Raw genomic sequence first — 27,957 nt, 5'->3', positions numbered from 1 at the left:
CGGAAATGTGACTCTGAGAAACGAGATGGAGAAGTACGAGCGGATCCGAGTGGTGGGGAGAGGTGCCTTTGGGTGAGCCAGGGATCTGGGGAAGGAATTGGTCGGGGAGAGGGAAAATGAGCCCCAACTCTGACAGCGAATTCGCTGCCCGGTTAGCCCCGCCCCGAGGCGTGAGCGCCAGCTTGGAAAGCCCCGCCCAGGCTTCCGGTCCCGGTCCTAGTTGGGAGACTCCGCCTCTAACGAGGTCACGCCCCCCCACCCCCACCTTGAGCCCCGGCGGGCCAGCCTCTGCGCCGCCGCAGAGTTCCGTTCTCTGATTCCTGACTCAGCCATTCAACAAATATTGAGCGCTAGCTATACCCGTCAGGCTCTCGGCGCCGAGTGTACAGTAAAGACCAAAATAGGCGTGGTTTTTTTTTCCCTCTCGGGGCTTGTAGACTGTAGTAAAATAATACAATAAACAAGATCCTAAAGCAATTGTTAACCAGCTGCGAACGTGGCATACACCACGACTACTTATTTGGGGTGGTGAAGGAAAATTTCTCTTTGAGAGGTGAATTGTAAAGCCAAGACTTGAGGGATGAAAACCAGTAATCCGCAGGTGAAGGCAGAGCTTTTCAGGCAGAGGAAGCAGCATATCCTCATGCGGGAAAGACTTCAGAGTATTCAAGGAACTGAGAAAGAGACTGGTGAAGTTGGAATGTAGTGGGCAAAGTAAAGGATGGTCTATATATATATATAGAGAGAGAATGGTATAAAATGTGATTGTCACAGAGGACAGCTGATGGCCTAATAGGCAGAGGTAAAGAGGTTGGGTTTATTCGAAGTGTAAAAAGGAAGGGGTTTAAGCAGAATGAATGGTCTTGATATTATTTGCGTTTTTATTTATTTTTATTTGTTTTAAAGATTTTATTTATTTGAGAGAGAGTGTGTGTGTGTGTGAGATAGAGGGAGAGAAGCAGGGGGCAGGGGAAAAGGGAGAGGGAGAAGCAGACTCCCTGCTGAGCAGGGAGCCCAATATGGCGCTCATTCTAGGGTCCTGGGATCACGACCTGAGCAGAAGGCAGCTGCTTAACCCACTGCGCCACCCAGGTGCCCCTGATTTGCATTTTTAAAATGTCATTCTGGCTGCAAGTCAGAAATGGATGAGTTCATATTATTTTAGAAGTGGAAACAGGAAAGATTTTGGCGTGATTTTCAGGTGTCTTTTTTTTTTAATTCCTTTTTTTTTTTTAAGATTTTATTTATTTATTTGACAGAGAGAAATCACAAGTAGATGGAGAGGCAGGCAGAGAGAGAGAGAGAAGCAGGCTTGCCGCTGAGCAGAGAGCCCGATGCGGGACTCGATCCCAGGACCCTGAGATCGAGCCTGATGCGGGACTCGATCCCAGGACCCTGAGATCATGACCTGAGCCGAAGGCAGCGGCTTAACCCACTGAGCCACCCAGGCGCCCCTCCTTTTTTTTTTTTTTTTAAGATTTTATTTATTTGACAGAGAGAGAGAGAGATCACAAGTAGGCAGAGAGGCAGGCAGAAAAAGAGGGAAGCAGGCTCCCTGCTGAGCAGAGAGCCTGATGCAGAGCTGGATTCCAGGACCCTGAGATCATGACCTGAGCCCAAGGCAGAGGCTTCACCCTTTGAGCCACCCAGGCACCCCCCCCTTTTTTTTTAAGATTTTTATTTATGGGGGCGCATGGGTGGGTCAGTAGGTTAAGTCTCTGCCTTCAGCTCAGGTCATGATCTCAGGGTCTTAGGAGCCAGCCCTGCATCTCTCTCTCTGCTCAGTGGGGAGCCTGCTTCCCGGTCTTTATCTCTGCCTACCTCTCTCTTGTGATCTCTGTCTGTCAAATAAATAAATAAAATCTTTTTTTTTTTTAAGATTTTATTTATTTATTTGTCAGAGAGAAATCACAAGTAGGCAGAAAGGCAGGCAGAGAGAGAGAGGAGGAAGCAGGCTCCCTGCTGAGCAGCGAGCCCGATGCGGGGCTCGATCCCAGGACCCTGGGATCATGACCTGAGCTGAAGGCAGCGGCTTAACCCACTGAGCCACCCAGGCGCCCTAAATAAATAAAATCTTAAAAAAAAAAAAAAAAAAAGAGGGGCGCCTGGGTGGCTCAGTGGGTTAAAGCCTCTGCCTTCTGCTCAGGTCATGATCCCAGGGTCCTGGGATCGAGCCCCGCATCGGGCTCGCTGCTCAGCAGGGAGCCTGCTTCCCTTTCTCTCTCTCTGCCTGCCTCTCTGCCTACTTGTGATCTTTCTCTGTTAAATAAATAAATAAAATATTAAAAAAAAAAAAAGAATTATTAAAAAAAAAGATTTTATTTGACAGAGATACTTCAAGAGAGGGAACACAAGCAGGGGGAGTGGGAGAGGGAGAAGCTTCCCACGGAGCAGGGAGACTGAGGCAGGACAGGATCCCAAGACTCTGGGATCACAACTGAGCAGAGTATTAACGACTGAACCACCCAGGCACCCCCAGGTGTCTGACTTTAATGGTTTTATCAGTTACTGAGATGGAAGAGGCTGAGGAAGAAAAGGTTTGGGGGCAGAAATCAAAAGTTTTATTTTGAATTTGTTAAAATTTAAGATTCAGGATGCATGGGTGGCTCAGTCTGTTAAGTGTCTGCCTTCACCTCAGGTTATGATCCCAGGGTCCTGGGCTCAAGTGCTGCATCAGGTGCCTTGCTCACTGGGAGGAGCCTGCTTCTCCCTCTGCCTGCCACTCCCCCTCCTTGTACTGGTCACTCCTGCATGCTCTCTCTGACAAATAAAATCTTTTAAGGGCACCTGGGTGGCTCAGTGGGTTAAGTCTCTGCCTTCAGCTCAGGTCATGATCTCGGGGTCCCGGGATCGAGTCCCGCATCGGGCTCTCTGCTCAGCGGGGAGCCTGCTTCCTCCTCTCTCTCTCTGCCTGCCTCTCTGCCTACTTGTGATCTCTCTCTGTCAAATAAATAAATAAAATCTTTAAAATAAATAAATTAATTAATTAAATAAAATCTTTTAAAAAAAATTTAGAATGTTTGCAAGCCACTCTGGTAGAAATGCAAAGCAGGTAGCTGGATTTGTTAGTCTGGGGCTCAGAGGAGAGGTTTGAGATGGAAATATAAATTTGATACTCTTAAATGATCCTCTTATACTCCATTCATTTAGCAAATACTCATTGACCCCCTACTGTGTGCTAAATGCTGGGTTGTGCTCTGGGGATATAGTTGTGAAGGAGACTAGGAACCCTGCTTTTATGGCCACTGACCAGAGTTGGAAGAAAATAATATTATGAACAGCTTCCACTCATGCTCTCAACAACCTAGGGAAATTGATTCTGGTTTCCAGATGAAAATGTCATATAATCCCAAACCAGGTAAGTAATACAAGGAGGAGCCAGGATTTGAACCCAGGCAGTTAACTCTGAAGTCTGTGCGCACTAAGGACAATCAAGACTAACTTCACTGCGCCCGTGCTGAAACCAAGCCTCAGGTTAAATGACTTGCCCAAGGTCTCAACCACAGCGTTTGTGGCCAGTTCTCCCTATTCTTGAACTTGTCCTATGTATTTTAGATGACCTCTTAGTCTCCATGCCTGTTTCCCCTCTCCTAAGGAGCATCCAGCGACCAGGTCTGCCCTGCCTGACGTGTGGCTGGAAGCTCAGCTGGGACTCACCCCTGTGCTCTGTGTCCCCAGGATTGTGCACCTGTGCCTGCGCAAGGCTGACCAGAAGCTGGTGATCATTAAGCAGATCCCAGTGGAGCAAATGACCAAAGAAGAGCGGCAGGCAGCCCAAAATGAGTGCCAGGTCCTCAAGCTGCTCAACCACCCCAATGTCATCGAGTACTATGAGAACTTCCTGGAGGACAAGGCACTCATGATTGCCATGGAGTATGCACCAGGTGGGCCAGCCTCCTCACATTGGCCTGGTTCCAAGAGAGGCTTGTCCCTCTCTTCAGGGACAAGCAGACCCAGATCAGCCAGCTTCCATCCTCAGACTGGGTTTGATGGTGGTTCACAGATATAGGGTTGTGACACCAGGTGTGCAAGGCTGGCAGACCCTTGCCCTGTCTGCGCTGTTGGTTTCTTTCTTTTTTTTTTTCCCGCTGTTGATTTCTTAACAGGAGAGTGCCAGGCACGGGAAAAGCCTAGATCTTAGCTAGTTCCTTCCTGCTGCAGGTGGCACGCTGGCCGAGTTTATCCAGAAGCGCTGTAATTCCCTGCTGGAGGAAGAGACCATCCTACACTTCTTTGTGCAGATCCTGCTCGCACTGCACCACGTGCACACCCATCTCATCCTGCACCGGGACCTCAAGACTCAAAACATCCTTCTGGACAAACATCGCATGGTTGTCAAGATCGGGGACTTCGGCATCTCCAAGATCCTTAGTAGCAAGAGCAAGGCCTACACGGTGCCTGGGCACAGAGGGGACCTCATGGGTGCTGGAGGGGTTTTGAGGGCCAAGGCTCACTGTGTCCCAACCCCCTCCCTCCCCAAGACCTTGGCCCCCTGCCCCCCACTCCAGGCTGGTTGGTCCTTCAGGAGGAAGCAGTCTCCAGTGGGCCTTGGACAGAGCCTTCCCTCCCCTAAGCTGTAATAAGATCTGCTTCCCTCTTGCAGGTGGTGGGCACCCCGTGCTACATCTCCCCTGAACTGTGTGAGGGCAAGCCTTACAACCAGAAGAGTGACATCTGGGCCCTGGGCTGTGTCCTCTATGAACTGGCCAGCCTCAAGAGGGCCTTTGAAGCTGCGGTGAGTTATACCCCCAGAGAGACAAGTGAGAAATATCTATGTCTATCTCCCTGCCCTAGAAGTCCTTGGCTCCAGCCACTTCTGTGTTCCTTCCCTTGTGGCAGAGTTGTTTCCCTCATCAGACTGGGAAATTACCCCATGGCTGGGCTGTGGCTTCCCTCAGGCTTGGGTCCCCCGTTACACTGAGGACTCCTGAGAGCAGGGCTCTCCCACCAGATTAGAGACTCCCCCCAACCCCCACTGCTTCCACCAAGGGCAAGACCTGACCTGAGTTCTCCCAACCAACCACCTAGGGTTTCTGAGGACATAGCTGCATCTCCCCTATCAGGAGTTCCTATCCCTGGGGGTCCCCTCGTCAGACTGCAGGTTCTCAGTGCAAGGCTTTGACCCTCCGGTTAGACCTGGAGGCAGGAGGTGCTGCCACCCAAGAGCCTGGGACAGGCTCTGGCCAACCTCACCCTCGGTGCTTCCACAGAACCTGCCAGCACTGGTCCTGAAGATCATGAGTGGCACCTTTGCACCAATCTCTGACCGGTACAGCCCTGAGCTGCGCCAGCTTGTCCTCAGTCTGCTCAGCCTGGAGCCCTCACAGCGTCCACCACTGAGTCACATTATGGCGCAGCCCCTCTGCATCCGCGCCCTCCTCAACCTTCACACTGATCTGGGCAGTGTCCGCATGAGGAGGCCTGTGTGGGGAGCGGGGACTGGGGGGGCTGTAGCTCTGGGAAGCGGTGTGTGTGTGTGTGTGAAAGAGAGAGAGAGACACCCAGTGAGAGCAACACAATAAGCCTGGGCAAGTCTTCCATTCCTGCGTGTGTGGTGTGTTGGGGGGTAGGGGGTGGGAGGGCAGGTGCCAGGAACGGTCCGTGTCCTGAAGCCCCCATTTGACCCACAGGGCAGAGAAGTCCCTGGTCCCTGGGCCACCCGTGGCCCCAGGCTGCAGCCCAGGAAGCAGGACCACTGGCTCCCGCTGCAGGGGTAAGTCAGAGCCGACCTCCGGTGCCTCCCCGATGCCAAGCCATTCCCATCAGTTTAATAGACCTGACACAGGAGGTGTCCCGCAGGCATACCCCGGGGACCCCCACGGCCGGCCATTCCACCACCACTGTCGTCCGTGTATGCGTGGGGTGGCGGGCTGAGCACCCCGCTGCGGCTGCCGATGCTCAACACAGAAGTGGTCCAGGTGGCGGCCGGACGCACGCAGAAGGCGGGCATTACGCGCTCTGGGCGCCTTATCTTGTGGGAGGTGAGCAGGCTGTTGGGTGAGGGGAGCCTGGGGTCCGGTGAGGGGGGGTAGGTCCTGAGGGGCCACTCAGGCCCCGCCCATGCCCTCCACAGGCCCCGCCCCTAGGTGCGGGAGGGGGCACCCTCCTGCCTGGGGCCGTGGAGCAGCAGCAGCCCCAGTTCGTCTCCCGTTTCCTGGAGGGCCAGTCAGGCGTGACTATCAAGCATGTGGCCTGTGGGGACCTCTTCACGGCTTGCCTGACCGGTGAGTCCAGCAGGGGACTATCCTGGGGCATTCCACAGAGTCTGAGAAGGCCCCCCCAGAGCAGCTCCCCTCACTGGTTGTCATTTGCGCACTCATTAATGCTCTACTAGTTATCTTGCACCAGGTGCTTTATTATTATTATTATTATTATTTAGATTTTATTTATTTATTTGACAAAGATCACAAGTAGGCGGAGAGGCAGGCAGAGAAAGAGAGGAGGAAGCAGGCTCCCCGCTGAGCAGAGAGCCTGATGTGGGGCTCGATCCCAGGACCCTGGGATCATGACCTATGCCAAAGGCAGAGGCTTTAACCCACTGAGCCACCCAGGTGCCCCGCTTTATTATTTTTAAAGGTGTATTTATTATTTTGAGAGAGAGAGGTGCTTTACTTACACAGTCTCCTTTACCCTTCACAACAGACCTGGCGAGGTAGTTACTGTAGATTATCTTCATTTGAGGGAGGCTGAGTGACAGACTTGGAAAGCTCAGATCTACAGCTCAGAGGCTGTCTCTTGTCCAAACTCAACCAAAGAGATACCCTGCCTGTTCTTTTCTACCTTCTGCCCCATTCTTCCAGCCTTTATTTCCAACTTCTTTCTCTTCCAACCCATGGACTGGCCTCTCTGGAAGAACAGCCCAACCTTTCTCCCTTCTTTTTCCTCACCACCCCTTTCTGCAGACCGAGGTATCATCATGACCTTTGGCAGTGGCAGCAATGGGTGCCTAGGCCATGGCAGCCTCAATGACCTCAACCAGGTGGGTGCTGCAGGTACTTGGGGGAGGAGGAAGTGGGGGGGGTGGCAAGGAGTGCACATCTGACAGCTGACACCTGAGTTGGGGGCCGGGAATCCCCAGCAGCCACCGGTCCCTCTAGCTCCTGGGCTGCACCTGTTCTGAGCAACACCAGGGGAAGTACAGAAAGACCAGGCTTCCCCAGTGGTGGCAGTGCATGCGTGTGTGCGCGTGTGTGTGTGTGTGTGTGTGTGTTAAAGACTGGTGAGAATTTGCAGCCTCCAACTTCTTCATCCCTCCATGGGATGCTGAGGCCAGGCAGCAGTCCAGGCCCCTTGCCTACTATCTCTTTCTTCCTCTCTCTCTCTCTAGCCCACCATTGTGGAGGCCCTGCTGGGCTATGAGATGGTGCAGGTGGCCTGTGGAGCGTCCCACGTGCTGGCCCTGTCCACTGAGCGAGAACTCTTTGCCTGGGGCCGCGGAGACGGTGGTAAGCTTTCCTCCCTGTTCAAGCTTCTAGGTTCCATCTCACAGCACTCTGACTGGGACTTGAGGACTTCATACCCACCTCCCAACCCTGGCCTCTTCTCCCTCTTTTCCAAGCCGATTCCATTCATTTCTTCATTCACCAAAACTTTACTGCCCATCAGTACAAGCCCCTCCTGTGCTGGGTGCAGAGACAAGATGAGGAGGAATACCTTCCTTCAGGGGCTTATGATGTAGTGAGAGATCTCTTTCATCCGGCGGCCCTCTCTGGGTCAGATGTCATGCTGGGCGTTGGAAACTAGAGAGGACTTACATGGAGTTTCTGTCCTCCTGGCATAGTGGGGGGAGGGATGACATCTCCCTACAATAAAGGACAGACAACATCAGGGCTCCCCCCAAGGTCCAGAGATGTGGGAACTCAAGGAATGGCACGGGACATCCCTGGAGGAGACAGAGTTGGCATCTGAACAGGGCATTAAGGGGGAGTAGGATTTTGACCACAGAGGTTAGCTATTTCTGGCAGAGGGCACAGCCTTAACTCACGCCGTTACCGCCTCTCCATGGCTGGTCCACATCCTGGCATCACCAACCCTAAAACCCAAACTAGCCCCATCCTGGTTTCTCCTTGTAGGCCGGCTGGGACTGGGTACCAGGGAGTCCCACAGCTGCCCCCAACAGGTGTCCATGCCCCCAGGACAGGAAGCCCAGCGGGTGATATGTGGCATTGACTCTTCCATGATCCTCACTGTCCCAGGCCGAGCCCTGGCCTGTGGGAGTAACAGGTAAATGGGTCCAGTGGGATGACTAGACTGCCCTCCTCCTCCCTGGCTGCTAATGCTCTGTCCATCATTGCCTACCTTCCACCCAGGGTCCAAGCTGAGGGTGGGGCTGAGCACACTGCTGGGTTCAACCCAGGGTAGGAACTGTCCTCTGGGAACCAGCCCTGGCACACACTGGTGGGGTCAGGAGGGTCTGTGCAAACCACCAGTCGGGCTTGGCTTCTGGTTTTACCTTCAGGTTCAACAAGCTGGGCCTGGACCCCCTCTCCCTGGGGGAGGAGACTGCCCCCCACCATCAGGTGGAGGAGGCCCTGAGCTTCACACCACTAGGCTCTGCACCCCTCGACCAGGAGCCCCTGCTCAGTGTGGACCTGGGCACTGCTCACTCAGCTGCCGTGACTGGTGAGTAGGACCCAGGCCCAGGAGGCCATGGGTAGACTCCCCCGTCTCCTCAGGATCTCAGCTGAGACAGCCCCTATCCTCTCCTCTTTCCTCCCCTACAGCCTCTGGCGACTGCTACACTTTTGGCAGCAATCAGCATGGGCAGTTGGGTACCCATGCCCGCCGGGTCAGCAGGGCACCTTGTCAAGTTCAAGGCCTGCAGAACATCAAGATAGCAATGGTGGCCTGCGGGGATGCCTTCACTGTAGCCATTGGGACAGGTGATTGATCCGTGGGCACTTGGGGCCAGAAAGGGGTGCTGGCAGGCCCATGGGCAGTGGGGATGGGGGTGGTATCCTACTCAGGGCTGCTGAACCTCCTCTTGGGGCTAGATGGATGGAGGGTAGCTGCTTACTAAGTCGTGTCCTCCTCTTCCCGTCCTTGGGATTCTCTTTGGCAGAAGGTGAAGTGTACTCTTGGGGGAAAGGGGCCCGAGGTCGACTAGGAAGACGGGATGAGGATGCTGGACTCCCTCGGCCAGTGCAGCTGCAGGAGACACATCCCTACACAGTGACGTCTGTGTCCTGTTGCCATGGAAACACTCTCCTGGCTGTCCGTCGTGAGTTGTTACCTTTTCCCGCCTCACCTCCACAAAGTTTAATCCAGCGGTGGGGGCCCTGCCCACCCTCCCATCCCCCAGTGGTCACAGCCCAAAGCACTAAGAGCATGTTAAGCCTCCAGATAAATGAAAGCAGAAGCTGTTGGGTAAGACAGCTGCCTGCCTGGCAAAGGCAAGGGAGTCTACTTCTTGGGCCTCACTTGAAGGACTGTTCCCAGTGCTTCCCAGGGCCCAAAGGCATTCTTTCTCCTACCCCCAGTCCAGTTTAGTTTGAACCTCTGTTTCTGGCTGGTCAAGGTCCAGAGTCCAGGGCACAGTGTGTTGGGAGTGGGAGCGAAGGTAGGTATCCCTTGCTGGAGGCACTGCCCTCTGGGTGTCTGCAGGGGTTTCTCATTTGTACCTCCAGCGGTTACAGATGAGCCCATCCCACCATGAGGCATCTAGATACACTCCTGGACCACCCCAATATTGCTGCTCATCGGAACATGCTTGAAAACTCCAGACACTTGCAGAGGACTGTCCCCACCAGCACTGGAGTGTCCTCAGTGCCGGAGAAGAACCAGCGGAGCAGCCACTCTCCTTTGGCCCTGGATCCGGAAACCCCAACCACCCCATTCCCCCAACATCTTTTTTCTCTTCCCACCCCTTTTAAGTTGGTATCCCCAGGGTCCAGCCTGGCTAGGGTCGGAAACCAGACCCAACCTTCCCAAGCAGGGTGGTCTCCAGCATCTTGGCAGAAAAAAGCTGGAGGCAGCTGTGGCTCCACCCAGACCCTGCCCTTTACCCCCAGCACAATTAGAGAATAAGTCGCTGGTCCCCCCTGGGAGAGCAGCTCAGTGCTTTGGAGCAGGGCAAGCCCCGTCCTGCCTGGACTGGCCATTCTGGCTGCCTGGCTTCTGCATTGCTCGGAGATCTGGAGGCACAGAACTTCTGAGTGGACTGGGAGTGTATCTGCAAGGGCACCAAAGTGTCCACTGCAGAATGGGGGTCCCTGCCGAAGGTTGCCCCTCCACCCACGCCACTCCCCCAAAGCAGGTTGGGAGAAAGGGTAACTGGCTGGGCCAGACCAGTTTTCCAGATGACTGGGAAATAGCGCCAATAAAAACATCAACTGCCTGCCCGAATGTGATCTCTTCGGGGGTGGGGGTGGAGACCCGACACCCCAGGGCTGGGCAAGGCCGAGGTCCGGGGAGGAATGTGGGCGCAGCCTGAGGCTGGGGCCGAGGTTCCTCTGGCTCAGCGCCCAGCTAGACTTCCCTGCGCCAGCCGAGCTCCCCAGATCTGGTTGCCAGGCTTCGGCTGCCTAGCACCTGCAAGCTGGAGTGCCGGGCCCAGGGGCGACACGTGGCCCCCCGAGACCGAGGTGTTGACGCCGGAGAAGCGAACCTTTGTGGTGCGGCCCAGCGTGACCGCCGGGGCCTTGCGCCCCATCCAGCGTCAAGAGACCCCCCCAGCCCCGGGGAGAAGCGGAGCAGCCACGATCGCTCTTCCGAAAGGGAGAGGGGAGGAGCCCGCGCTCGGCGGAGGGCGCCAGGCGGGCGGTCTGCCGCTCCCGAAGCCGCTAGCCCGCGAGGTGGGTGGGAGCCGGGTGCGGAGGGCGCTAGGACCCCGCGGGCGCGGCTCCACCCCCTCTTCCGGCGGGCGGGCTCGCGGGCTCGGGGGCTGGGCGCAGGCCGCGGCCGCCAGTCGGCGCCGCCCGGAGCCGGGAGCGCGGCCGGAGCGAGGCGCGGGTTGTGGGGCCGCCCCGTGCCCGGCCCCGCTCGCCCGTGCCCGCTGCCCACCCGCCATGCCCGGCTTCGACTACAAGTTCCTTGAGAAGCCCAAGCGGCGGCTGCTGTGCCCACTGTGCGGGAAGCCCATGCGCGAGCCGGTGCAGGTTTCTACCTGCGGTCACCGCTTCTGCGACACCTGCCTGCAGGAGTTCCTCAGGTGCGGGCCGGGGGTAGAGAGCGGGGAACGGCCGTGGCCATGGCGAGGGGGGACGGAGCATGGGGAGGGGCCCAGGCGGGAGGCACGCCGGGCCTTTGTCTGCGCCGCGGCTCTCTGACCTCAGGGGCGCCCACCGTGACGTCACGGGGAGGCGGTGACGTCAGGCCCCGAGGGAGGACCCCACGCACTAATGCGAAGGTTCCTGGGGCCCTTCGGAAGAATTTCGTGCCTGCCGGCGGGGTGGAGGTCGAAGAAAACGCCCTTCCTGACCCGTGGCAGGCCCTCCCCCTCACCTGAAAGCTGGAGCGGCCGCATCCTTGAACTTTGAATCCGCAGGGGAAGAGGAGGACAGAACCCTCGGTCCCGCACAGGGCCTTAAGCCTCTCGGGTTTCCGGCCATCTAACCTCTGAGCTAAGAGCAATCCGAGAGCGGCAGCTATTGTTCTCCCATTTCACAGATGGTGAAACAAGAGATTTCAAAGAAAGGCTGCAACTTGCCCACGGTCACACAGTTCCTTAAAGGTTTAAGTGGGATTAAGCCGGGGCTGCTTTTGGTCGCACAATAGAGGGAGAACTGTGACGCTACAGATCGCCCCTGAAGCCGTGGAACCGTTCGGGTGTCCCTCCTCGTCCCTGGGGATCTTGAGTACCGAGGGTGGTCTGTAAATCGTGAGGGAGGGCCGCGCATCCTGGGTGTAACTGAACTAGGGATCCAGGTGGCCCCTTGGCTCTGGGGCCTCTGTTGAGTTCTGGGGGCTCTGCCGTGTCGGGAATCTAAACTCCTTTGCTGGGAACTGTTCAGGCCCGGGTGTGGGGAGGCGAGATGAGGGAGCCCCCACTCCTGGGGAAAGTCGTGCCCCGGGAGCACAGGGGACAGCTGGGTCAGCCACTGCCGCCTGTCTGCTGAGGCGAGCTAGGGGTGCAGACAGCATTTCTGGGGTTCCTGCGTTCAGTGCACCCCGCTCCCTCTCTCAGCCCTCCGCAGCCCCTCGCTGGCGGAAATCTCAGCAGGCCCTTTGTTTTCAGTTCCCCCCAGTCTGGGCCGGCTCCTGCCCTCACATATGCTCCTGCGAGAGCTGCGGTGCTGCCTGCCCCCCTCCTCCTTTTCCCTCACCCTCCTCCCACCTCCTTGCAGTGTACACACATACTCCCCTACAGACACACAGTCCCATTGTCTTCTGCGGTGCCCTTCCCTGGCCCTCTGGTTTCCAGATGAGGCCAGCTTAGCCCCTGCCTCCACCCCCAGCCGACCCACCCTTACAGCCTCCGAGGGAGCAGGGGAGGGGGCTGTCAGGCCATTTCCCTCCACCACCTCCTCTGCCCCTTTCTCCAGCTTCTGCCCCTCCCCCTCCCGGAAATCCCCTCTTCCTCTCCCACAGCCCCCTCCCCCCATCCTGTTTTCTCCCCTGGGCCTGGGCCTCCACTGCACAGCCTGGAGCTGTCTGGGCCCCTCTCCTTCCCCCTTCCCCAGCTCTTGAGCTGTGCAGCTGAGGCCCCTGAAGGACAGAAGTGGTTGAACAGGCTCTGTCCCTCACCACCACCCCCTACCCTACCAGGGTGTCCATAACCCTGGCGGAACCTTTGTCCTGGCTGGGCCCCAAGCTGCTCCTGCTAATCTGCCTGAAGACTGGGGACTTGGCTCAGTCCCCTCCCTGTCTCCCAGACCACTAAATCAGCACATTCCTGAAGCAGCCAAACAGACCCCTCCCCCTGTTGCCCACCCCTCTTTCCCCATTCCTGCCTGGGCTATTGCTAAGGTTGGTCCAGGAGCGCTGGCTGCCTTGTGGGCATGGGTGCACTTCTTCAGTACCTGGACGTGTATTGTTCTTGGCATTGGTGGCATGACCAGTGGTGGTGATGGGGTCGGGGGAGGTGGGTGCTAGAAATCTTTAAAGCACCCGGGGCCTGAACTCCCCAGGTCCTACAGAGTAGCATCATGGACAGGCTGCCATGTGGCTTCCTCTTCCGCCTTGGTTTCTGCCTCCCACCTGCTTGACTCAGATCTGACGGGAATGCCATGCCTGAGGGCCTTGGGTCCTACTGGGTGAGCCCTTGCCCTGCCTAGGCCACGCCAGATGTGTGTGACTGGCCCTGGCCAGGGTCAGCAAGGTCATGTTGGTGGAAGCAGGTGTGCCAGCAGGTTTCTTGGTGCTGACCTCCCGGTGGGAATTAGTGCAAGGTGAATTAGTGAAAGGAAGCTTTCAGAGGTTGCCTTTAGGTGACCAGAGTCTTGGCCGAGCTTGCCTGGAGGGTTTTTCTTGCCCCAGCCCCTTGTGTGTGTACAGCGTAGTAGAACCTGTCTGAACTGTCTGAAGATGTCCAGGTGCTGCTTTACCTTGGGTCTCAGTTCTTTCATCTGCAAAATGGAGGGCATGCAGCCCCTTCCCATAGGCAGGTGTTTCGGACTGGATAGGAGTGTAAACATTGCCTGAGGGTGAGACACTCCTCTTTGCTTTAGAAGACACACCCTCACTGGAGGAGGAAAGGGATGTGGATAAAGTGGCCAGAAACTGACCTTTGCCCTGGGTTCTGGGACAAGAATCCTAAGGGGGGCTGGGGTGCCCTGCCACTTAATTTCAGCCCATCCCTGCCCACCTACCCACCTCCCCCTTCCCCGCATCGGTCCCCCCAGCCAGTGAAAACTAACGAGTGGAGGGCAGGTGTCCTGTTGCTTTTCCAGTCCAGCTGCCCTCCTGGGTGAGGGGGGGGAGGGATACCAGCTGCCACCTGTTGGCCAAATGCTCTCAGAGGCAGCTGTCTGCCTCCAGTGGGCCCAGAACCCCTCTCCTCAGGACAAGAGCTGGGATCTGGGGTCTTGGCTGAGAGGTCTGGTAAGGGAGGGAGGGTACCCTGGTTGAGGGGGTGGGGCCTGGGTTCTTCCTTCCCGGAGCTGGAGCCTGACCCTGTCCCCTCCCCCTTCACAGTGAAGGCGTCTTCAAATGCCCTGAGGACCAGCTTCCTTTGGACTATGCCAAGGTGAGCCTACAGTGCCAGGCGGGGGCCCAGGTTACAGGGTTTTGCCCTTGGTGGAGGTTGGAGCTGTTGGCAGCCAATTGGCTCAGGGCCATTGTCAACCCAGTACTGTGGAATCTTGTGCCCCCATGAAGGTGGCCTCTTCCCTCCCACCGGGCCAGTTTGCAAATGAGGCCAGTGTTTGCCCTGGAGGGCAGGCACAATGCCCAGCCTGTGGGGGTGCACAGAGCCGCTCTGTGCCCGAAGGGAGTGCTCCCCTCCCCTTCGGGTGGCAAGCCAGACCCGTGGCTGATGGCCAGGACCCCTCTACCAGGAGGAAGGAAGCAGAGGATGTGGGGGCTGCCTGGAACTGAACAGGCCGATTGGTTGCCCCTCTGAAGGGAGTGTCATGTACAGGCACGCTGGGGACCCTGGTGTCCAGCTTTGGAGCAGACACCACCTGTGCCTTTTATCGCCGGGCACAGAGGGGACTATAGATCAAGAGACCGTGTTCCTGAAGCTCAGGTAGAGCTAGCCTGGCTGGGGTGGGGTGGGGTGGTGGTGACTGGGGACTGGAGCAGCCTCTGACCCTGGCCGGTTCCTCCCCATCCACCCAGATTTACCCAGACCCCGAGCTGGAGGTGCAGGTGTTGGGCCTGGCCATCCGCTGTATCCACAGTGAGGAGGGCTGCCGCTGGAGTGGGCCGCTGCGGCACCTGCAGGTGAGTCCCCGGCGGGGAGGGAGGGATGAGTCCTTTCCCGGCGGGCGCTCACCGCCTCCTTTCCCACCAGAGTCACCTGAATGCATGCAGCTTCAACGTCATCCCCTGCCCCAACCGCTGCCCCACAAAGCTGAGCCGACGGGACCTGCCTGCCCACTTGCAGCACGACTGCCCCAAGCGGCGCCTCAAGTGCGAGTTCTGTGGCTGCGACTTCAGTGGGGAGGCCTTTGAGGTAAGCAGGGGCGGGGGGCCTGGCTGAGGGGTGTAGTTGAGCCGGGCACCCTTAACTTGGCCCCCCGGGGCATCTCCGCAGAGCCACGAAGGCGTGTGCCCTCAGGAGAGCGTGTACTGTGAGAACAAGTGCGGCGCCCGTATGATGCGGCGCCTGCTGGCCCAGCACGCCGCCTCTGAGTGCCCCAAGCGCACCCAGCCTTGCACCTACTGCACCAAGGAGTTCGTCTTTGACACCATCCAGGTGAAGCCCTTTCTAGGTGGCAGGTGTGAGGGGTGGGGAGCGGGGAGTCAGGCTGCTGACCCCTGTCCTTCTCCTTCTGCGGCCCTAGAGCCACCAGTACCAGTGTCCGCGCTTGCCCGTGCCCTGCCCCAACCAGTGCGGCGTGGGCTCGGTGGCACGGGAGGACCTGCCTGGCCACCTGAAGGAGAGCTGCAGCACGGCGCTGGTGCTGTGTCCGTTCAAGGACTCCGGCTGCAAGCACAGGGTGAGCTGTCCCCACCCCCCCACCCCTCGGCTTTCCTGCCAGCCCCCTTCTTGGCCCTCCATGGCCCCTGCTGTGCTGCTCGGAAGACTTTGGTCCTTCCTTGTGCCAGCCACTGCCGGGCTCCTAAGTGTCCTCTGTCATTCCCGTTCAGAGTTGGGGCCCTGTCCCTGGCCCCCTCTCTCTCCAGGGCCAGTGCCTACTAAGAACTGTCCTCCCTTCCTACCCCCTCCGCACCACCCCCCTGCGGCCCTGGGCTTTGCCCACAGTGCCCTAAGTTGGCGATGGCCCGACACGTGGAGGACAGCGTGAAGCCGCACCTTGCCATGATGTGCGCCCTGGTGAGCCGGCAGCGGCAGGAGCTGCAGGAACTGCGGCGGGAGCTGGAGGAGCTGTCAGTGGGCAGTGACGGGGTGCTCATCTGGAAGATCGGCAGCTACGGACGGCGGCTTCAGGAAGCCAAAGCTAAGCCCAACCTCGAGTGCTTCAGCCCAGCCTTCTACACGCACAAGTATGGCTACAAGCTGCAGGTGTCTGCGTTCCTCAATGGCAATGGCAGTGGTGAGGGCACACACCTCTCACTCTACATCCGCGTGCTGCCAGGTGCCTTTGACAATCTTCTCGAGTGGCCGTTTGCCCGCCGTGTCACCTTCTCCCTGCTGGATCAGAGCGACCCCGGGCTGGCCAAGCCACAGCACGTCACTGAGACCTTTCACCCCGACCCAAACTGGAAGAATTTCCAAAAACCGGGCACTTGGCGGGGCTCCCTGGATGAGAGCTCTCTGGGCTTTGGTTATCCCAAGTTCATCTCCCACCAGGATATCCGTAAGCGAAACTACGTGCGGGATGACGCCGTGTTCATCCGTGCCTCTGTTGAATTGCCCCGAAAGATCCTCAGCTGAGTACAGACGGGGCTCCCGGAGAAAGGGAGGGGGATTGTGACCTCAGTCAGGAACTGGCTGAACCCAGAGAGGGGGCCGGACCCCCTTTCAGCCTCTTCTGCTGCCTAGGTTCTATTTCCTTGCTCCCCCTCCCGCCTTCTATACCACCCTCAGGTGCCTCCTATTGGTGCTTCAGCCCTGGCCCCTGGAGGGGAGCCAGTCTTGGGGTCATCAAGGGCTTGGAAACAAGAGATCCCAGGGTCTTTCTCCTCTCCTGGGCAGGGAAGAAAGACATGCCTTGGTGCCGGTCACACTCTACCCGGGACTGAGGTGCCTGCTGGTGCTATGTCCCAAGAGCCATAGTCAGGGGGTGGGAGGTGGGAGAGGGAGGGGTAGTTAAAAGAATCTGTCTTGAGATCTGATTTCTCTTCCCCTTTCCCCAGCTGTGCCTCCCCTGGTTATTTATTACTTAGTGCCAGGGGGGCACGGCAGGGGAGCCTTGGTTTTTAATAAATCCTGAATTGTATTTATTAACTTGGTTCCAGCCTGACTTATCTGGGATGGTTAGGGCCCTGGAAGGCTGGCCCAACTGTGAAGGCACAGAGCCAAAGTCGGGCTGCTGCTCGCCTCTGCCCTGTTGGGTCGCCCTCTGGTGGACGACAGAAGAGTTGCATCAGGCTTTAGGAAAGCCGTTGCCTGCCCCTGCCCGTCGGGTGGGTAAATGGGGGAAGTGCAGGCTCTGGACCCTTTTTTTTTTTTCTTGCTTTCTTTCTTTCTTTTTCTTTTTTTTTAAAAGCCTGGAGTCCCTGATCCATAACTCCACCAGACTAGTGTTTCTGCCCTTGGTAGGTCCTTCTTGGTCTAATGACAGTAGCTATCAGACACTGCAAAGTGCTTTACATGCATGGCTTTAATACAGTAGGCAAATGAAGTCCCTTTTATCACCTTTGTAAAAGAAGCCATCTCAGCCAGCTGTAGTGAAGACTTGGTAAGACAGTGCTTGTTTCCAGCACTAAGAATGTGCTGGACAGAATGGTCATCCAGTTCCAAAGCCCATCCCATACCCAGGGCCTAAGCAGAGCCAAGGGCCTTTTGGTTTTCTCATCCGTATTTGTTTACTTTCCATACAGGCCTCAGTGAGTGCAATTATCCGTATCTGGCTGATGAAATAGGCACAGAGGCGTGAACTGATTCTCATTGCTCTTTCAGCTGGTTTGGGACAGGGCCTGGATTCTGTTTGAAGCTCTAGAAATTCCTGGTAGAATATCTGCCTCCAATTTTAGCAGTAGGGTTGGTTTGGATCTTGCTGTGCTTGATTTTGGCCAAGTTGCTCAGCTACATGGGGCATCATTAGTCTTCTGGTAAGACGGGAGTACTCCTGTTCCCCTAGACTTGTAAACCGTACGATTCATCAGCATCGAGTCGCTTACTCTACTGTCTTGGCCCCAGGAAGAGGACTGGTGTGTGGCAGCTATTACCTAGTAGGGGAAGGTTCAAGGCTGGAGTTTTTGCCTTCACTGTCCACATACAGGCCCGGGTGAAAAGAGCCCTTGTTAGGTGACAGGACGGTCTGAAATGCCGGCCTGGGGAACCAACCACCAGCTTACCCTTCAAAGGGCCAAATTCAATGACCTAGGAGGAGATGGGGTCCTGCCTGCCTTGCTGAGAAAGGAAAGACCACCTCTTCCCCAAATCATAGTACAGTGACATCTGGAAGCTGGGAGGGAAAAGCAGGGGCTCTAGCATGGGCTCTGTGGCTCCTCCCTTAGGTAGGAAGTGGAACCTCCCATCCAGCCTCGGTCTTCCCTTGGGCTCCCTCTGCTGGCAGCGCTGCCGTTGTGCATTCACAGGGGAAGGTTGAAGGGAGCCTCCTAGAGTTGTGCAACAGTGGGTGTCACAGTCAGTGCCAGACCTCAGATCTTCTCATCCCAGTGCAGTCGCAGGCAGGGAGAATTGCTTTGTGAAACTCCGGCCAGGTTATGCACCAGAAAGTAAGCTGGACTCTGCAAGCACCTGCCCAAAGAGGCCAGACAGAACTGGGCTCCCCTTGGTCCACTCTAGCAGTGTGACTTCAGGCTCACTGCAAATATGTGACCCAAGTAGAAGGCGGCTGGCTTTCACAGGGAGGTCATGGAGTAAAGGAGGCAAAGCGCCTTCTCTGAAGGGCACCACAGAGACTGGCATGCTCAGAAAGGGACCAGACTCGCACAACTCCATCAGTATTCCTAGAGGCCGCTTCCCGTGTTACAGATTACTGCACCTATTACCTCCGCCAGTCAGAGGCCCTAAGAACTTCCAAAGTTTGGAGGTAGGGTTGCCTGGGTGGCTTGGTGGGTTAAGCTTCTGCCTTTGATTCAGGCCATGATCCCAGGTCTCTGGGATCGAGCCTCACCTTGGGCTCCCTGCCCAGTAGGAGTCGGCTTCTCCCTCCCTCTCTCAAATAAAATCTTTTAAAACAAAAAACAAAGGAGGGCAGGGGGAGGGGCTTAGTCTTCAGCTGGCTCATGAGCAAACCAGATCCCTTTTTCAATGGTCCTGGAAGTACAAGTGACTGCACACTCAGCTGGCAGGGCAGGACAGAGCTGCAAACCACCTCGACCAGGGGGAGGCCTGGCACTGGCTGTGGGCCACCACCTCAGGCTTCTGAGGGATAGACACTATATGGCTCCCCTCAAAAATGAGAACTGGCTTCCCTTCTGGAAGTCAGACATGTCAGAAACCATTGCAAGAAAAATGACCTCAAACATTCACAGCATTCAACGAATAGGACAAGATCAGAAGGTGAGTTTTTCCTTTTTACTGGTTTATAATAATCTTAAAAACCCCATCACACCCATAAACCACCACAGGTGAGAAGATGAGGGAGATGGAGAATGAGTGCTACAGTATGTGGACAGCGCAGGGAATCAGGTATTCCCTAGGGGCAGTGTGGGATGGAGGCAGGGAGCGTGGATAGGAGGCCCTGGCTTGGACCCTTATTGCTGGTTGGGGTTGGCTGGCAGAGGGGGAGAGGGGCTCAGGGTGAACTAGGAAACATCTCACACCAAAGGCAAGGGTAGTTGGGGGAGTTTTGGGGGGGTCACAGTACATTTTCCATGCAGACCAGGGATGGGAGTGAGAGTTCAGAGAGTTGCACCCCTACACAGGAAGAGATTTGAGGGTTTGAGGTTTGATTTAAAGCCCCCAAGTTGGTGTCTGGTCCAATTTCCTAAGATGGCAGCTCACCTTTTGGGGAGAGGCATTGGAAAAAATTACAGCAAAAATACCTGGTTTGGAGATTAAGCAAGGGATAAGGGGAGACAGTGGTGTTCTTTAAATGTAATTCCGAAAAGCAAGAACCAGAAGGGGGCCCTGGGTGAGACAGTGGCCAGCGCCTTGGGGGGCTGGCCCTGAACCAGAAGCTGCAGGTGCCGCCCCCCACCCCCAACACAAGGACTCAGGGACAGGGAGGTACCAGTGTTCACAGACGGCAGGGAAATCAGAACAATAAATTAGGACTTCATGTTGCTATCATTTGGCATAACACAATCAGGCATTTTTTTTCTTTTTTTTTCTTTTTAAATATAAGGCAACTTGCCAACACATAATTTAAAAACTGGTCTTCAGTCACATTGCTTCAGATCGCTAGAGAATTTCTGGCTAAAGAACAGTGGATAGTATAGTAAACAAAACCCCAAATCTTAAATAACATCATCAGCTCACATTCCCCAGAGACAGGAAAGGTAAGGGCTTATTTGGTTAAAAAAAAAAACAACAACAAAAACAAAAAAAAAGAGCCCAACTACATATCTTTAACAAAAAGGTGCAAAAAATTACGAAACGTTCTAAATTTAAAGTTATAGAAAAGTCTTAAATTTCTAGCCAACTATTTGCCACTTGGGGATGAGACACGCTGAGCATGGGGTGAAGAATGGGCATGTGAAGGGCGGGCAAGGGCAGGAGGGGCTGTTTCCCACAGAGGTCCGCCTCCAGCTGTTAGAACCATGCTCATTTGGTAAAGGAAGAATTCAAAGAGCTTAAGGCTTTGTGTTTTTTTTTTTTTTTCTTTCTTTCTTCACTAAACTGAGGGGCTGCAAAAGGAGGTGACAAGAGGGTGAATGTACCTGTGGGGCCGCTCACACTCTACTCAAACCCACACTACATTCACACAGAAACAGGACATTTAAAACTTACAGTGTAGAGCAATATTCTTAGCCAGTGTAAAGAGAACCAAATGCATTGTAACTTTTTTTTGGGGGGGGGGGATGTTTTTAAATTCTGAACTCCAATGTGATCACCCTTTACCTACTTAGTTCCTCAACATCCTGTTTTGTTTTGCTTGGTTTCTGGAGGGGCATGGGGGATGGGAGCAACAGGTGATTAAGGAGAGACAACAGTGAGAAAGGGATTTTGGCTGCACTGAATGGTCACTACCACCTTACTACCTTTCTCTAGCACTGGAAGGGGGGGGTGGTCAGGAACTAAGATACCAGCACAAAGATCTTCCCATGCCTCAAGGCTAATAATAAGGCCAAGTGCCTGCAGGGTGCCCTTGAGGAGTGTAGCAAGGACAAGTGCAGTGGCTCTGGAATCAACACAGGTGTACAACGAAGCCCTGAGGAATGGAGAGGGGTGAGAGGAGGTGAAGACTGGGTCAGTTTTGACTGAAGATCTTTGGGTGAATAAGGAATTAGCTTCCAGAGCACTTGGGAAGTCTGGCTTCTTAGTCCCAAAGACAGAGACAGACAGGGAGTGGCCAAGCTGAAGGGGCTGCACACCACAGCCACCTCCCCCAGGCCCCTTCCCCTTCCCACACCTCAGTCTTAAGGAAAACAGGCAGAGGTGTAAGAAAGGATAGGAGGTGCCTGGTAGGAAATGGCCAAGGCAAGAGATGAGAGGCAGCAGAGAGAAAAGCCTGGAGCTGGGGTCAGGTCCTCACATAAACCCAGAAGTTGCTAGGGGTGGTGGAGGGGAGGATGAGGGCACAGGGGATCCCCTGCTGTCCTCAATTAGAGCCCACCAAATTACCTTTCTTAGACATCTAAGAATGATCACACTGGAGCAGCGAAATTTTGAAACTATCCAATTACTCAAAAGTCTACACCTAGGAGGGTGCTGTACGATGTGTAGCTTGTGGAGGGCACCAGGGCTCCCTATCTATACCCAGGGTGCTGAAGATGAAGATTTCGACTATCTGCGGGATCAGGGGCTCGGGTGCCAGGGGCTCGGTGGGCCTTGCTCAGCATGGCCAGGCTCTGTTCTCGAAAGCAGGCCTGTTGGAAATCCCCGCTTAGGTAATCCACTGTTTGCATCAAGCTGTTCTGGCTTGCCACCGGCCCACCCCCGGACCCTGCTCGGTAGTGGGCCCCAGCAGCCGTCCCACAGTCGAGGGGTGCACCCGTGGGCTGCCCACCATGGAACGGCATGGCGAGGTCCTGAGACCCCGAGCTGTCGCTATTGGGGGTGGGCAGAATGTTGTTCCACAGGGGCTGGAAGTAGTGACCATTGGGGTAGGCCAGTGGGGCTGCCAGGCCGTTGACGGGTGGGGACGGGGTTGGCTTCTCCAGGGCTGGCTTCAGATGGAAGGACTGTGCCAGGCAGAGTTCCTGCGGGTAGGCAGGGGCCTTGCCCACAAAGCCAGGCCCTGCCAACTCGCGTCCTGCTGCATGCTTGCCTGTCAGGCCAGGGGCCGGCGTCCCACCAGCCTCACTGCACATCTGCTGTAGGTGGGCCAGCTGGTGCTGGTTCCAGGCAACTGGCTTGAGGTCGCTAGGGTAGCCAGTGGGGGCTCGAGAGACGCCCGTGGGCAGGTTGACAGGACCTGCAGCAGGCAGCGCGGCCGAGGCCGCATGGGTGTGCTCCATGGGATTGACCACACATGAAGGCATTGGCGTGGGGACACTGTGGGTGGACACCCGGGTGCTTGCATTGATGAGCAGACTGCGACTAATGGGGCTGGGGTTGGCGATCTGGCCCTCACACACTGAGGTAGTGCTGATGCCCGCCCTCGTCTGGCAAAACTGGTTGATCTGGTGCACGATGCTGCTCAGGTCCGGGGGCTGGCTGTGCTGCAGGGTGGCCGCCATTGAAAGGGGGATAGTTGAGGTAGACACGGTCACATTCGGGGGGGCATCTGAGTCTGGCATCTTCCGACCTCCATGCAGCAAGGGATTGGGGGGGTGCTGGAGACCCTGGTGAGACAGGGCAGGAGGGTGGACCAGGCCCTGGGTCTGGGCCATGGGCTGAGGGTGGCCCAGGCCCTGAGGCTGCTGGAGGCTCTGAGGGTGGGACAGCGCCTGGGCTGGCGGGATACCCTGAGGGTGCTGCAGCGTCTGGGGAGGGGCATGGGCCAGGGTCTGTGCGTGCTGCAGGGCCTGCTGGCGGGCCAGAGCCTGGGCCTGGGGGTGGGCTAAAGTGCTGGGTGCCACAGTAGCATAGGGCGCCACTGGGGGGTTCATGATGGCCTCAGGGAGCAATCGGGCTCGGGTGCCGTCAAAGTCCTTGAGTATGCTTTTGGCTGGCACTTTGACAATGGCAAGCAGGCCTGCCTTGGTGGCGGCCTGAGTCGGGTAGGGGCTGTAGCGCTGGGCTGATGTGTCGAGGCCGTTCACAGTACGACGAACGTGTTTCCGCTGGGGAACCTTCACACTGTTGGGGAAGATTTTTATAGTCAGTGGGTTGTTTGCGACCTTCTTAGCATACGCGTCCAATTCGGCTGGGGTAGGATAGTGAGCAGCTCTCATTTTCTGTGTAGTGTCCCCTAGAGAGAGAGAAGGGTAAGGAGAGCAAAGAAGGAGAGGGAGCTCATCAGTGCCAAGCCAACCAGCCCTTCTAGATTCCCCTTCTGAGGGTGCAGGGTAGAGCGGGGGATAAGGAAGTCGTCCCTGGTCTTCTCTTCATCTTAGACCCAGTCTCACCGAGCCCCACAGTCACAAGCACTGCTAACATTTAGTCACTACTTATAACTGTAACTGGTCAGGCCTTGTGCTAAGTGACAGGCTTTCTCAATGAATCCTTGCTCCAGCTTTAGAAGGCAGCTACTATTAGGATTCTCATTTATAAATGAGGCCACCAAAGATCAGAACAGCAGAGCAACTTTTAAAGTCCCGGATTTTGGAGAGCCAGAACCTGGCCAATTGTCATAAAGGTTACTGATGGTTGTTCCCCTACATGGAACTCTTAAGTTCCTACCAGCTTACACTGGCCTTGGGGGTGAAGGTTCTGCACGGAGCTGCATGTCAGAGCCCTCTGTGGCCACTCAGTCCCTTCCCCAAGACACCGTCGTAAAGAGGGCGCCTGCAGTGACGCCTCTTCAGGCTGGGGTAGTCTGGGAGGCAGCAGCTTTCCCTTGTGCCCTGGCAGCTGGGGCGCCATACCCACTGGGTGGGCACCCTGGCACAGCAAACAGGATGCTTTTTTCCTCAGGAGCAGAGGAATACGCTGCCAGCATCCCTCCCCTAGCCTTATGTCACAAGTTCAGTTTTATTTACAGCTCACTCTCTGCCTGATTGGGTGAGGATCAAAAGCCTTTATTTATTTCCTTGTGGGGGGGTGTGTGTGACAATAATGACAGGGCAGCAGGGAGGGAGCTGAGAAAAAAGGATTCAGAGAATCTTTAAGTCCCCCGAGCCAAAAATAGTCTCTATTCCGCCCTTGTCAGCTGTCACTTTCCAAAATGAAAGAGGAAAAACCTGCCTTCCTTTGGAGACTGCGGAAATACCCACTCAATGTGCCTCATTAACGTTAACGGTCTCTTTGTTCCCATCTCCAGCGGCCACCCATGGGGGCTCCAGCGGATGTCAGACTTCCAGTCAAAAAGGAAAAGGTTCTGAGAACAAGGGCCCCGTAAGGATGCCAGGGTCCTGCAAAAGGTCTCAGCCCTCTACTCCCTCTCTGAGGTAGTGTCTCTCCTAAGTGTACATAGAAGGTGCTTAATAAATGTTTGCTGAGCAAGTAAGCCCACAGACTGCCCAAGCAGAAGGAAGGGGCTTGGCGGGGAGCCTTGGCTCAGCTGGCGAACGCCCACCCTATTTCCTCCCCTTACAGGAGGCAGCCAAGACAGAGCAAGGACTAAGCTGACTGAATGCGCAGCTTGTGGCCTCAGCTGCCTTGGCCCTAGGAGACCCCATTCAGTCATGTCACTGGGCATCAACTGAAAGGGAAGTGGCTCAAGGAGTGGGCTAGAGGGAAGAGGGCACAGCTGCCTTCCTTTGGTGGCATTGCTGGTTAGCCTGGCAGCAACTGCTTAGAAAATGCTGCTTTTAGAGGCAAGAAAAGAGAGCTCAAGTCCACAAGGCGCAGAGAGATTTAGTCCCACGCTCATCAAGGTAGAACTGAGCACAAGAGTACAGAAAGAGCTGTGCTCTCAGGGGCACAGTGCCACGATAGAGTAGGCACTCCCACATGTTTGAGGTCTGCTTTATTAACCGCATACAGAATGGATGCTCTATCCATAAACAAAATGTTTGTAAGATGACTGATTTGGAGAGAGTCTTAAAAGAATGAATGTAAAAGAGATAGCTGAGTCCAGAAAGGAGAGGGAGGCCGAGGCCCAGAAACCTTCTCCAGGTAACACTAGCTGGGGAGCAGAATCAGAGCCCCGAGAGGAAAGTCCGAGTTCTGCTGCTTTTTACAAGCCACTGACCCTCAGGGGGCTTCAGTCTCCATAAAGTGGGGCCATTTTCTGACCCTTGCTACATTCTCCTAGATAAGAAAATTCCAGAAAATCTGGGATTACTCAAGACACCAGAATTCCATTAGAAACTGACCAGATCAGCCACTGTACTTAGGTGCTGACTGGTCAAAATCACGTGACTCTCCTAGCCCCGTGCCTGACCCAGGGCAGATGTGCAGAAGACTCAGTAAGTATCAGCAGTATAGGTTCTATTCTGACGGAACGACTTGGGCTCAGCTGAGGGCCAGCAGTCTAAAGCTGCCGAGGTTTAGTTCAGACAGGTAATACAGGTTGGCTCCTGGGCTTTCCTCCATGTTGGTGGGCTTCCCTTCTTGAGGGCCAGGGAAGAGAGAGTGGTACAGGGGCTTGCTGACTGATAAAAGTTCCTACGTTCCAAGTCAGTACCAAGTTTCAGAGTGTTTTTTTTTTCCCCTAGCAGAGGCAGAAGGCAGCTTGGCTTGATTCAGGCATATGGAATGGGACACAGATACCCATGAGTTCTCTTTGTCCTGCTTCTGCTGATGTTGACAGTGGTGATGAGGACAGTCAAATAAAGGAATCAGAATCACAAGAAGGGGGAAGGGTGGACACAGGCTGTAGTTATCTTTGTTAAGAAGGACTCTCCAGGAGCGCCTGGGTGGCTCAGTGGGTTAAGCCGCTGCCTTCGGCTCAGGTCATGATCTCAGGGTCCTGGGATCGAGTCCCGCATCGGGCTCTCTGCTCAGCAGGGAGCCTGCTTCCTCCTCCCTCTCTCTCTGCCTGCCTCTCTGCCTACTTGTGATCTCTCTCTGTCAAATAAATAAAGAAAATCTTTAAAAAAAAAAAAAAAAAGAAGGACTCTCCAGGATGAGAGGAGTATACTGGATAAAAAAGAGGCTACGTTCTTGGAATCCAGCACCACCCATCTCATGTACCAGACTTATGTTCAGCCCTTGAAAGGAAAAAAAACCCAAGTTTTCTCAACACTTTATCTCAGTCCCATGCAGTCATCCCAGAAGCTTGCTTTCTTCTCTAACATCTTCCCCTAAGTGTACAGCTGACACAGATACCACAGCTTTGTAAGCAACTTATTTTAATTTTTTTAAAAAAGCTACGTGCCCAACGTGATGCTCAAACTCACAACCCTGAGATCAAGAGTGGTATGCTCCACAGACTGGGCCAACCAGGCTCCCCTGTAAAGCAACTTATTTAAATATGTGATACCAAGGGTGTTATTAATTGGGACATAAGGCAGTGCACAGGAAAGGGAATCTGTGCTTAGAATCTAGATTCAATTTTTTAAAAATATTTTATTTATTTATTTGACAGAGAGAGAGATCACAGGTAAGCAGAGAGGCTGGCAGAAAGAGAGAGAGAGAGAGAAAAGCAGGCTCCCCGCTGAGCAGAGAGCCCGATGCGGGACTCGATCCCAGGACCCTGAGATCATGACCTGAGCCGAAGGCAGCGGCTTAACCCACTGAGCCACCCAGGCGCCCCTAGAATCTAGATTCAAATACTGGCTTTATTATCTACTACTCAGGGTCTCAGTTATTCTTCATTTATAAACAGGGATGATACTGTCATCCCTCACAGAATTTTTTTTTAAAGAATTTCATTTTACTTTAGAGTGAGAGAACAAGCGAATGTGAGCACACATGTGTGCTCAAGTGGGGAGAGGGGGAGAAGGAGAGGGGAATCCCAAGAAGACTCCATGCTGAGTGCAGAGCCTGGTGTGTGCTTTGATCTCACGACCCTGAGATCATGACCTAAGCCAAAACCAAGTCTGACATTCAATCAACTGAGCCACCCACAGGTACCCCTGTACCTCACAGAATTACTAGGATCAAGAGATTCAGTGAATAGGAAAAAGCTCTGTGAACAGGAACCATGACTATCAAAAGTTATTCAAGGACAGCAGGTTTGGTTGAGTTTGTACAGATAGAAAAAGTAACCTGATGGAGAAAGCCCACACGGGACTTGAGTCTGGGACTTAAATGTAGCAGAAAGCAGTGTTGTCTATTCCAGGCACTGCAAGAGGTGGGGGCAGGTGGTGAAGGCCGGTATCTCCCTGAATCCCAGCTTTCCACAGGGGCCTCCCTATTTATCCTTCCATTTTGAAGGTCAGAAGACACAAGTACCATATGCAGCCGGAAATTCTATCAATAGATGGAGAGGCACAGGCAGTATTTCAAACACTGGGTTTGGAGTCTGACCCAAGAGGGAGTTCTAATGTAGTCACTGAACATTAATGTGACACTGGCAAGGGCTACTCTAGGTCTCCTCCTCAAAAGAAAAATGAAAGTTTCTCATATGGGATTATTGAGGAGCGAATAAGAATATGCATAAATACACTCAAAATCGTGCCTGGCACATAGTAAGCAATCAACAAATATTAGCTAATATTTCTGAGATTTCTACAGCTTATCTAGTTTCTGGGCCAATTCACCATTTCCAAGCCCTTCCACTAGGGGGCAGACAGGCATAGAAAAGTAGTAAAACTGGGTAATTTTGAGGTTAGTATCAAACCCTGATACCCTATAACGAAGGAGGTCAGAGCTGTTGACTAAAAGATGATTTGAGGGGCGCCTAGGTAGCTCAGTCAGTTAAGTGTCTGCCTTCAGCTCAGGTCATGATCCCAGGGTCCTGGGATCAAGCCCCACATCCGGCTCCCACTCAGGAGCCTGTTTCTCCCCTTCCCTCTACTGCTCCCCTTGCTTGTGTTTTCCTGCTCTCTGTCAAATAAATAAATAAAATCTAAACGAATGAATGAATGAATGACCTTTGGTCATTTCAGCCACTCACCTAGACATATTTACTGAGCCACCACGATATACCTGACAGTGAGCTGGGGAAGAGCAGAGGCTTGCAGTTAATGGGGTGGGGGGGGGGGAGGAGTTCAAAAACA

The 27,957-nt window shown here is 54.8% G+C and overlaps 3 protein-coding genes across 8 annotated transcripts in view; 2 read left to right on the top strand and 1 right to left on the bottom strand.

Moving 5' to 3' along the window:
- The first annotated feature begins 5 nt into the window (after positions 1-5).
- Positions 6-10,336, top strand: NEK8 (NIMA related kinase 8). 4 transcript variants are annotated; one of them, XM_044248290.1, is made up of 15 exons: positions 6-72; positions 3,679-3,884; positions 4,162-4,394; positions 4,604-4,735; positions 5,211-5,419; positions 5,631-5,713; positions 5,800-5,981; positions 6,074-6,224; positions 6,903-6,979; positions 7,328-7,445; positions 8,136-8,223; positions 8,459-8,622; positions 8,724-8,882; positions 9,062-9,220; positions 9,627-10,336. In XM_044248290.1, the coding sequence occupies exons 1-15, from the start codon at positions 26-28 to the stop codon at positions 9,653-9,655; spliced, it is 2,037 nt and encodes a 678-aa protein (XP_044104225.1). In that variant the 5' UTR covers positions 6-25; the 3' UTR covers positions 9,656-10,336. The 4 variants fall into 4 exon arrangements, with proteins under 4 accessions (XP_044104225.1, XP_044104224.1, XP_044104223.1 ...); XM_044248289.1 differs by having other exon boundaries at positions 8,073-8,223; positions 9,636-10,336; XM_044248288.1 differs by having other exon boundaries at positions 8,073-8,223.
- Positions 10,337-10,923: 587 nt separating this feature from the next.
- On the top strand, positions 10,924-16,954 carry TRAF4 (TNF receptor associated factor 4). The gene is made up of 7 exons (XM_044248287.1): positions 10,924-11,149; positions 14,074-14,125; positions 14,719-14,823; positions 14,894-15,055; positions 15,137-15,298; positions 15,387-15,542; positions 15,809-16,954. Exons 1-7 carry the CDS (start codon positions 11,007-11,009, stop codon positions 16,439-16,441), a joined length of 1,413 nt encoding a protein of 470 aa, XP_044104222.1. The 5' UTR covers positions 10,924-11,006; the 3' UTR covers positions 16,442-16,954.
- Positions 16,955-19,201: 2,247 nt separating this feature from the next.
- Positions 19,202-27,957, bottom strand: part of FAM222B (family with sequence similarity 222 member B) — an 84,046-nt gene continuing 75,290 nt past the window's right edge. For all 3 annotated transcript variants that reach the window (XM_044248283.1, XM_044248286.1, XM_044248285.1), the window contains one exon: positions 19,202-23,159. In XM_044248283.1, coding sequence (XP_044104218.1) covers positions 21,553-23,159 — 1,607 coding nt within the window. In that variant the 3' untranslated portion in view covers positions 19,202-21,552. The remainder of the gene's footprint in view (positions 23,160-27,957) is intronic.

This window comes from Neovison vison, chromosome 5, assembly GCF_020171115.1.
Source record: "Neovison vison isolate M4711 chromosome 5, ASM_NN_V1, whole genome shotgun sequence".
Lineage (NCBI taxonomy): Eukaryota > Metazoa > Chordata > Mammalia > Carnivora > Mustelidae > Neogale > Neogale vison.
This window is presented reverse-complemented; position numbering and strand designations above follow the sequence as displayed.

Bases quoted from the DNA above. Each gene is read 5' to 3' on its own strand.
- NEK8 (XM_044248288.1), top strand. From the start codon at position 26: ATGGAGAAGTACGAGCGGATCCGAGTGGTGGGGAGAGGTGCCTTTGG. The intron at 3,885-4,161 runs GTGGGCCAGCCT...TTCCTGCTGCAG, and splicing joins TGCCATGGAGTATGCACCAG to GTGGCACGCTGGCCGAGTTT. The intron at 6,225-6,902 runs GTGAGTCCAGCA...CCCTTTCTGCAG, and splicing joins CTTCACGGCTTGCCTGACCG to ACCGAGGTATCATCATGACC.
- TRAF4 (XM_044248287.1), top strand. From the start codon at position 11,007: ATGCCCGGCTTCGACTACAAGTTCCTTGAGAAGCCCAAGCGGCGGCTG. The intron at 14,824-14,893 runs GTGAGTCCCCGG...CTTTCCCACCAG, and splicing joins GGCCGCTGCGGCACCTGCAG to AGTCACCTGAATGCATGCAG. The intron at 15,543-15,808 runs GTGAGCTGTCCC...CTTTGCCCACAG, and splicing joins ACTCCGGCTGCAAGCACAGG to TGCCCTAAGTTGGCGATGGC.